The 11,171-nt window shown below is 41.1% G+C and overlaps 1 protein-coding gene across 1 annotated transcript; it reads right to left on the bottom strand.

The window, feature by feature from the left end:
- Window positions 1–2,848: 2,848 nt before the first annotated feature.
- Window positions 2,849–10,201, bottom strand: LOC139735967 (uncharacterized). Its single transcript, XM_071646722.1, has 2 exons — window positions 10,185–10,201; window positions 2,849–5,159 (listed from the first exon to the last, which is right to left on the bottom strand). Exons 1-2 carry the CDS (start codon window positions 10,199–10,201, stop codon window positions 2,849–2,851), a joined length of 2,328 nt encoding a protein of 775 aa, XP_071502823.1.
- Between the last annotated feature and the right edge of the window lie 970 nt (window positions 10,202–11,171).

An 11,171-nucleotide genomic window follows, 5' to 3' on the forward strand; every position in this document is an offset into this window, starting at 1 on the left:
GCAGTCGCCATTCAAAAAATCAAGGGATTGTTTCGTTGTTCTTGTTAGATCAGGCAACATTAATATTTATTATTCAGCTTTTCTTTTCAAGAAAATATTTTCAATGAATAAAAAAGCATAAGGCAGGATTTGTCTTTTTTCAATTAAAATGAATTAAAAGTATTAGTGAATATCAAATTTAGGCTATCAAATCACATACGACAATGCCGATAATGTTATCCTAATTTTATTCACATTTTCGTGGTTTTTGTAGAAAGATTAAGTCTTATTACCAATTTTGTTTCTTAAAAGGAATAGAATGATAGGTTTCTTCGTAGAAGGATTTCAGCCTGATCTTACAAGGAATGCCTACTAACAACAACAAAACAAACCAAAAAGAGAGTAGGATTAAAATGAAGAGGGAGACGAAAGAATATGCAAGAAGCGAAAGAAGAGGCCGCAACTTAAGAATGAGGACGACATTAGGACCGAGGACTGAATAAGAAAGAAGAATATAGACTAAAGGGAAGTGACAAAGAGTTACTGATGATGCGAGAAGAGAATTGGTGACAAGAATGTGAAAGGTGTCTTGTTCGAATTACGTCATGACACACAACTTGCTAATTAGTTCTGACACAGGACAGAGAGACAGCTATCACACATGCTCACAGTGAACAGACGACACTATTAATTGTCAGGGAAAAGCGGGATTGCCACTTGCAAAACGTATCACGAACCCCGCAGTGTATGTTGAAGACGACAAGTTCGGTTCCTGTATGACGTCATACATAGCGCCCCACCCCGCCCATGTAGAAGACACACCAACAAACACACTGATACAACAAGGCAGACACAGAAACAGAAATGTACGAAATGTCTTGTCAGCAAACATGCCGACACACCATATTGTAGTCATGATCACAATGGCACATACACAAACATATTCTTATACGCTCACTTTTTATGATATTCCTTATTTGAATTTCATTCAATATTCACACACCCACACACACACACACACACACACACACACACACACATATATATATATATATGTATATATATATATATATATATATATATATATATATATATATATATAATATGAGATATGAGAAAGGAAGGAGAAGTTGGTGCATAGCTTTGACATCATTATTTCTCTTATACACACACACACACACACACACACACACACACAGATATCTGAGACAAAAAATCAACCAGACAAACATGACACAATCATCATTAAATCTGGTCACTGATTCCGTCTCCATTGAGAGCAGTAGGTTTGCCTAGAATTTTAACATTCGATGAACATACGAACATGATGGATTCTCGCCTACTCTGTAACCCCCCACCCCCCCCCCCCAAAAAAAAAAAAAAGTTAAATCAAGGAACGTTCGTCATGAAACGAAGCAAACGATGTGAGATTACTTGGAACGAACAATTATTTATTCATCGTTTAATAATCACACATCTCATCCAAGTTTAAAAGATTGCAAAATACAGTACAATTTGCTTATTTACATAGCAAAATAGCTAATGTATTATATCTTATGTACAATAACTCACTCTATCACTTGAGTGAACATAATGAAAGGTTTACATATTTTACAACATAATTTAACATCAACGCACTTGATAGTAAATTCATCTTCACATATTATGATACATCATGTGCTTTAGATTTCAGACATGTCACTCATGAATTACTAATTGGATAAACAAGAAAATCATAAACAAAGAAATGAATAACATCATAATACATTCAACCATTATTAATTCTGAACAATGAATCATTTACTTATTCGAAGCAGAACGGCAACAAATTACCATTATCGACGCGACGATGGTTATGCAAAATTGACATGTCATAAAGGGTATGAAATAGCATAGACAATGATAATGATAATGAATATACAAATCGACAATTATTTGCCTATTTACCAGAACATAGTTCTGATTGAGAGTTGGAAAATGTTTTTCTTCTCTCAATTATCTTTTCTCCCTCCATCTGCTCAAAGAGAGATAGAGATAGATAGATAGATAGATAGAGAGACAAAAAGACAGACAGACAGACAGAGAGACGAAGCAAGCTATAAGATATTACCTCCTAGCCTCCACAATACACCATAAGATAATTTTAGGTTACTGGCACATCTTATTCTTGTCACTATTGTAATGCAGCTCAGATGAGGTGTTTTCTTCGCTGTGACAAACATTGTAAGGCTAGAATGATTGAATAGCCTATTACAACTCTTTACTCGTTTATAAAACCTCTTACATGTCCTCAAAATTGTCACAGAAAACGCGACCAGAAATAGCTAGGTTTGATATGTGTAAATGACACAAGCTTTCGGATGTTTAACACAGAAATTGAGAAAAAAAAAACCATGTCTGACGTCCAGAGAATTGCCTCATTTCACGTAATGTAATACCATAATAACAACCGTAATACAGTATTCATCTGCGGAACACAATGATACATTTGCTACCTGGAAAGGATCGAATGAATATTTAACTACAATTACTGTCATGTGAGTAGTCTTGATACCAGCCGCTTTCGCTCACGTTTTTGTAAAGACATGATTTTGTTGTTGTTGTTTTTTTTATATAAAACTGGGTGTAGTTCAAGGTGGATGGCAAGGCTTTATCTCAAACAAAGACGTGATTTCTCGTCGATTTCTGGTGAAAATAGAAAAGGACAAGGTTTGTAACAATGGTAGTATCATAAAATACCATAGCACCTTGAACGTCACAGCACACACTTTGAGTATGATCCCTTTGGGTAACACACATTGAATGTTTGCGAATTGCCAAAAGTAAATGTTTGTTATATTCATAATTCTTCGAAAGTTTCTTGCTCGATTCATAGTGCGGAGTCAGACATGCCATTGCTCAGGAGATCGTTTGCTGTCAGAGGTTTCGACTCCCCGTTTCCCCTTGATTTGCCCCCCTTGTTGTTGCTTCCATTTTGCTGGTTCCCACCTGTTGGATCATCAGAGATGTTAATCAAGTCCTGCGTTGATGTTCCCTTCCCAAAGCCAGCGAAGGTCGGATCGTTTTCTGTGTTAGCATTTTGGGGCACCTCGAATGGATCGAGTCGGATAGGTTTCGAGTTTCTCTTGGATAGTTCGGTTAGCTCTTCCACGTCGTGTTCTCCACCACGCTTTCGCGAGCTCAACACGCATGCGACGACGACAATGACGATGATGAGGAGAACGCCACCAACCCCAGCGATCCCGATAATTGTGGGCATTGTGAAGAAAGCTGAGAGCCCCCCTGGAGCGTTCTGTGTCGCAGCCGGATCGGTAGGAACATTTGTAGCTGGTTGGCGTGGGGAGTCGGAGGGCTGAACGGGGAATCCCGACGGTTGTTGTGGATACATGGTCTGTTGCGGGATGTTGGGGGTGCGTGGTTGCCACCAGCCCATCGTGGTCGATGGGGGTGGTTGAAATGTGGAGTTGGAGCTGGTGCCGTTTTCTGTTGTATTCTGAAATGCAGCGGTGGTCATATTAGCCTGAGGTTCAAGTGTAACCACTGGCGTTGACGGTTCCATTGAGGGTCCCATTGGCATTTCCGTGGCATTCTGAGATGTATTTGTTTGCAGCATTGGGGCTGAGGATGTCGTACTCATGTTGAGCTGATTTGTTGTGACTACCATCGTTGTCGGGAGAGCGGTGGAAATCGATCCCTGTGTTGCGTTTGCGGTTGGTTGCTGAGTTGTGGTATTACCTTGCAACGTCGTATTAAGCGTGTTCGTGAAATTTAAAGCAACAGTGGTGATGTTCATTGTCGTTGTCGGCAACGCTGTCGTATTCGGCAACGCGGTCGCATTCGGCAACGCGGTCGTATTCACAAGTGCCAGTGCAGAAGCATTTACCACTGACGCTGTAGTAGCATTTTCAGGCAAGCCCGTTGTGTTGACAGGTGGGTAGGCGGTGGCGGTCGTATTCGGCAACGCGGTCGCATTCGGCAACGCGGTCGTATTCACAAGTGCCATTGCAGATGCATTTACCACTGACGCTGTAGTAGCATTTTCAGGCAAGCCCGTTGTGTTAAGGGGCGGGTAAGCGGTGGCGTTGACGAAAGGGTTAGCTGACACATTCCCTGTCGATAGTTCAGTCGTCGTGGGCAACGGTGTCGTGGCAAATACCGTCGATATGAGTTGTTGAGGGCCAAAAGTCACCGTCACTGGAATTGTCGAGATGATTCTGCCATCAACGGTTAGAGAACAGATAAAAGGATTTGCGATTGTATCGTTCGTGATTGATGTAACAAAGAGGGTCGTTTCATTCCCTTTCGGACCAGTGGTGAGGTGAAAATTGTCCTTCACCGTTTCGTGGAGGAACCATTTCACTTCGGCGCCCGGTAGAGTTGTGTTACAACTTACTGTAGCATTTCCACCTGCCTCAACATACAATGCGGTATCGCTTACGGTGAAGAATGTGTTGACGGGCTGGTCGACCACGATGATAGGCCCAAGAGTACAGTTCCTCGTCTTGGAGTCCAGGCATTCTGGGTCTGTGCAGCGAGCGAAGCAAGTCATCATGGTCCCTGTCTGATCTGTGGTAGCATTCATTGACGTCTCAATTCTCTTAATGTTTTCTACTGTCGCCTCCGTAGTCATCGGCGATGTCTTGAGGCTGTAGAACGAGCTCTCCCACGACAGGTCCCACTCGGGATTGCCCACTTCCGTCTCGCAGAAAAACTCCAGCAAGTCGCCGGCCATAACCAGAGTGCTGCCGCCCGTCACTACGCACTCCGGATACGTGGGCCCCGGGGCGTATCCGAAATAAACGACCTCAGTGGAACTCGGCGTCGTCCCGACAGTAGGGCGACACGTGTACGTTCCGGCATCGTTGACGGTGACGTTGGTGATCGTCAAATTGTACACGGCGCAGCTGGGCTGTGAGTTGTCAGCGCTGATGGAAAATCGCTCCCCGGCATTCTCCCAAATTGACGGACCGACAGACAAAATGACGCCCGTTGGGTTTAGCCAAGAGATCAGTTGCCCACCAGCTTGAGCGACGTAGCAAGAAAGTGTAACACTCTCACCTTCCTTCAAGAAACTGTGACTGATGTTGGTGCTTAATCCACTCTCAGTGCACTGAGCATTTCCACTAGACGCAGAGAAGAGAACGAGATATGATGCCACCAAGAGAGTGGCAGCGCTGACTCTGATTATCATGATGTTTTACAAAAACTCCACGAGTACTCCAAAAACACAAAATGATTGTCCCTCAGTCTCGAGAGAGAGTTTCTTTGCTGGTAGAAAGTTTTCTTTTTCTCGCACAAACTTTCAGCAATGCCAAGCACGATGCACAAAATGTCCAGCAATTTGTATGAGAAGTTACACTTTACGCACGACGAAACTAGTCTGCATTGTTTCTCTCAGCTATTTCGTAAGAAACTCCTTTTCACTAAGCTGCCTTATACGTCCGATCGAGGAGCGCTCCTCACAACATTTTGTGACGCCACAGCGGAACGCAGGACGACCAATGTGTGTGTGCGTCTGTGCAGGAGTAACGTCACACACCCAAATGCGCACGTCCAGTAGAGAAGACCCGCCCCGTCATCCACTCATGCATTGATTGCTGAGCTTTTGTGCGTGACAACCTTTCCCGTCTAGTGCAAAGCGTCTTAATGAGTTAACCTGTGCGAATTGTGATAAAAGCGCGCGGGCTTTAAGTCAGCGTTGAATTACTCATTTTGTAAGCCTGGGAAGTCGCCCCCTTTCTCCAGAGCTCGACTACTCCCCCTTCTAGAATGTAAGCCTTGCTGACTCACAGACGGTAAGCCCCGTGCTTTCAATAGGGGTTCACTTGAGCCTTTGGGGGTACAATCCCGACAAGAAAATCAATGCATTTTAGTGAGCGCATTTCTGTCATTATTGAAAAAAAAAATCATTTACGTCCTTCACTCTCTAAAATCATGATATCCTGTACACTGCCTTCTTGAGAAGTCCACGGCATAGACTTACAATGCAGCGAAAGCTCTTTATACTGTCAGAAGAGCAACAATGGCGAGTCTTTGGAATGAAAAAAAAAATATTATCAAAATTGGGTATGCTAGGAAAAGATATACAATAGTGTTCAGTGTTTATGGGACTACTATGCACAACTAGTGTCGCGTATTATGTTCTGCTGACATTGTATTTGTAAGGGTTTAATGTAAGGATGTTCTATGGTATGCTGACCCCCTCCAAAAAAAAAAAAATAAAACAAACAAGTCTCATTTGAATGCAAAAATCGTGTGAGGGGATGACCATGATCTAAAAAATATTTATGTTTTGCCAGAGTTCAAAGGATCAAATCATTGAACTGATATCGTGGTTGTTAAAACGAAGCGCGAAAAAGCGTTTTGAGAAGTTTTCGGCAAATTTATGTAGCCCTATCAGTGTCAAACTTATTATTACAAACACACTGTTTCACTCATACATAAAGTGGAATGTTTAGTTCTTACATACAAATTGCGTTGACTGAGTTTAATATTTAACTGATTGATGTCTACCCGAATATTTTACCAGCAGGTAGCTTAAAGCAGCATGTGGCAGTTCAAATGAGTCTTTCTGATTGCGTGTTTACAGAAAAACGGGAATCAGCTTGGGCAAACTTTACTACCGCACATTTTGTTGCCGTTCACAAGTATTGTATGAAAATTTCGATTTGTTCCGAACACTAATCCCTTCATCACAAGAGCAAGAAGGAAGGGTCGTTCCTGGCCTTCTCGGATTTTCTCTTTGTCATAAGATCTCCATCCTGATCGGATTTGACCTATCTTACTCGCTCGCTGCTGCCTATGTTTGCCATAATGAGGGGTCGCAAGAGAAAAGCCGCGCACGGTCATTTCGAGTGACCAGTAGGAAACACTTTGTCTTCTGAGAATGACTAACGTTTTAACGTTTACTAGATACTGTTTGTTTTCTTTTTTCCCCTCGCCATAGCGATCTAAGCGTAAGAAGATTTGACACAATACATCTACTTTGGTAGGTAAGCCTACCGTGCGAAAAAAAGAAAAGAAACGACAAACAAACAATGCATACAATGGAAATGGAGTTCAACAGGGAACTCTGCACAGTTGCCTGAAGAAGTTGAAGGGAGGTAATGCCTTGATAAGAAGCTCAAAATATTTCTGCTATGAACTTGAACCGAAAGACTCGCCTGAGATCTTTAAAGATAATGTCCGAAAAACATGCATCTCACAGAGCAGTCGCTAAAATGTCTGAATTGGGCACTACATTACAGGTTGACGAAGGCTATCATGCTATTAAAGCTCACCAGCGGACGATCTTGAGCACTACACATCATTTTGATAAAAAAAGAATAAGTAGCACTTACTAGATACTATGGAACAAGTATGATTGCACTTACTAAAGTAGTGATTTCTGAGGGACAATTTATGTGGAAGAGATTTGTACTGTATACTTTTGCTTAAAACATTTCAAACGTGAAATGTTCGGTAATTTGTTGTGTAAGATATTATCATTCCAAAAAAAAATATTACTTTGGATATCATTGACGTGGGCTTATGAGAAATGGTGTCTTATTCACCCTTAGTAGCCTATTTAGTTCTAGGAGCACTCTTCCTCCAGGGGGCTCTACCACTGGTTTGATCTGATCACAGCTCGGTACCTATTTCTACATATGGGCCAAGGGGGACACCGTGGGAAAAAACAATGTCCAGTCATGTACTCATCAAACATGATTCGAACTCAAAACTTCCCGTTAATTGGGTCAGGGCCCTTAATGTGGGAAACGTGTAACAGGTGTAACATGTGCTATTCATTTTGATCTGTGTTTTATAATGTGATGTGGTATTTTGTATTCTGAATTATCATTCTTCTGTCTTTGACTTTATACGAGTTTGCGTACTTTTTTCTTTCCCTCGTACAGTTGCAAAATGGAATGAATTAGGTTGAAATGTATCATGTTATCTTATTTCCTGCACCAATGGACTCTGTTCACTAGATTGCTTGCAAAATGCTGTTATATATCGGACAAGCTCATCAATATTGCATCAAGTGATCAATGGAATATGAACTGTTGGCAGTGGAGTTGAAAAGTTTTTCTAGGATTTATTCTGAAGGTAACTGAATCCAAGAATAACGCAAATGACGCTCCTTTGCGGGAAAAAAAAAATCGTCTGAGCCTCAATAAAAACTGAATTCCTTTTCCTGCTTAGAATGACTCAGAAACTGACATATGTCACCGAGTCATTCAAGGTCAGAATGTCATATTTTTGTAACAAATTAAACGTCTTGATCCCATTGTGACAACAAATGTTGTCCTAAGTATGAGGCAAAAAGAGGGTAGACTGTGTCTTGAATAGAGACCCCAGGGCTTGTTTGATGTAACCATTTGGATATCAATGCTATTCATTTGATTTTTTTTTTCACTGTTGTATATCAGCAGCAGTGGTGGATCGGGGTGGGGGTGGGGGGGGGGGGGCGCACCGGGCCTGCGCCCCTCTTAATTTTTGGTTTAAAACAAAAGAAATAAAAAGAAAAAAGGGGCGCCCCTTTAGTTTTGTAAAGGCGCCTCCCCTTCACGGAATTCCTGGATCCGCCCCTGAGCAGGTTTGAGATATTGAGCTAAAATGGGGTTCTTTCAAAATCTGCAAGGGTTGAGAATTTCGTTGTGTTCAATTTTACGCTCACGTATTTATTGCCGTTTATCATCATATTGATCCGTGATATATTAGATAAGACTTTACATTTCAATCCGGGGGAGTGAGTTGGAATCCAGCCGATGCACAAATTCTGTGAGGAGATGTTTTACCAACGATGTCCATCTTTATCCAAATACAAAATAAAACTAAATAAACGAACGAACTGTGTGTTAACTACAGAAAACTTGTTAGGGGGAAACAAACAAAGCAAGCGATACCGAAATGACCGTACGCGGACTTAGAGTGTGATACCACTAACTATTATACAATTTGGCTGTTTGATTTCCCTCCACGTATTTTGCTTTCATCTTGTTGACCACACACACACACACACACACACACAAATACATTCAGGGTTAGCTTTCTGCTATATTGTGTGATAGTTTGTACTTTCGAGCACTATAATGCTAACTACAATCTGATCATGGAGGCATACTGCACACAGTACACATGATATGACAATCTCTCGGGATATGATATTGTTGAACTCTCAAGATTACGCTTGCGATCGCGATATACAATTGACATTTGGTACAGGCGTGTTACTATGACGATGGAAGTGTTAAACAAAAATCGCATCGATGCTTTTTTGATAATGCTGATGATGAAGAGTTGCCATCGTCTATAGGAGTGAGTATACCATACTAGTACCTCGGATATGGCCGAAGTGCCAAGGGTAGCTCACGTGTAAATGAACTGTTAGAGACACGTGCTAATTACAAAAGAGTGGGCAATGACGAAGTCATCTCTGGTGTCACTAGGGGAACATCCTGTCTCTTGGTTTAGGGTGAGACAAAATCCACATGGCACTCAAGACGATTTACACCTCACTCTTTTCTCATCAAGTTTACCACATGATAACATTCCAACATATTTCTCTGTAAAGCTGAAACAAAGTAATTGTTTCAGGAATACAAATGACACACACACACACACACACACACACACACACACACACACACACACACACACACACATACACACACACAAACACACACACACACACACACACACACACATACACACACAAACACACACACACACAGTACACACACACACAAACATACACACACACACACACACACATACACACACACACACACAAACACACACACACGCACACACACACACACACACACACACACACACACACTTAAACCCTAATCCTCTTCCCTGCAAGAGATATCTTCAAAATCAAGAATAAAAAAAACGAGAGCTTTAGTTTGGCTTGGTAAGCTACGTGTCAGATTAATAGTAATTAGAAATTAGAAATAATAAAAATTAATAGAAAAAGAATACTTTTGAAGAATGATGTCACTAATATTTCAAGCACATAGCCCGTGTACTGTGATATCAGGTGACCTGAAGTCACATGACCGATTTATCTTGTGCGGTTCCGGTTGGATACCATTTTACATAGACGATGACTTACAAACAAACAGTCATAATTTTTCCTTATTTCACGGAATGAGGTCGAATTCTTCACTGCATTCTGCATTTTCAGCTTTCTGTCATTGAAGACTAAATATCCAGACAAGATCTCTGTTACCATATACACTAGTTTTCAAAGAGAAGTGTTTGTCTTTCACGAAACATGTATAACGAAAATGATAGCTTCGTACAATTGTTCTCATTCTAGTTTTGGTCAAAACATTCGTATCACCTTTCTTCTTCTATTTGTCTGAAAATCAGTCATGTTGTATTTTTCGAAATATCTAAAAAGGACATGCAAATATTGGAAACTAGTCCGATCCAAAGAATTTTTAGTATTTTACTTTTATGTTACATTGATGTAAATTGAAATTGAAATTGAAATTCAAACTTTATTTTTACTTTTTTTTTCAACAGAATGTACAAGAAGTAATATTATGAATTTAACATGCGAGTCGTTGAAAATATACATAACCAGGCAGGATTAACAACATGTTCATGTCTATATGATCAGTAAAAAAAGATACATACACTCTATATGCAGTCTGCGAAAAACAAAAAGTGGAGGTACCCACTCAAAAGATTATGCTTGTATCATGTGAGTACCTCTGAGGGAAAGGGGAAAAAAATGGGGGGTGAAAAACTTACAACTACAAAGAGTGCGGGAAACTGGGAAAGTGGGGAATAGAAGAAAAAGAAAGCAAAAGCGTGAAAAAAGGGGAACAAAAAGAAACAGGGAAAAGAGGTAGAGAGAGAATGAGAGAGAGAGAGAAAAGCCTAAAACATTGATGCATACAACAAGGGCGAAAGCCCACAGAGACAATTAGCCAAGCGTCTTCGAAAGTGATATATTTTCGTTCTGTTTACACTCACTTGCTTGGCACCGCAATTGCTGTGCTAACCCTGCTATTTTGCAGGGCCAGATAGTACGGTACTATCGGTGGGGCTAGCCCACTTTGGCAAAAACGAGTGTAAACAGAAAGTGGGCTAAGGATAGTCCCGTACCAACGGTGGGGCTAGGCCCCCCCCCCCCTTAGCCCCACCGTTGGTACGGGACTAAGCAAAAATTTACAAGTGTAAAAAGCCCTTAA

This window comes from Diadema antillarum, unplaced genomic scaffold (genome assembly GCF_040938485.1).
Source record: "Diadema antillarum isolate AM-2024a unplaced genomic scaffold, OU_Dant_1.0 seq00000616_RagTag, whole genome shotgun sequence".
NCBI lineage: Eukaryota > Metazoa > Echinodermata > Echinoidea > Diadematoida > Diadematidae > Diadema > Diadema antillarum.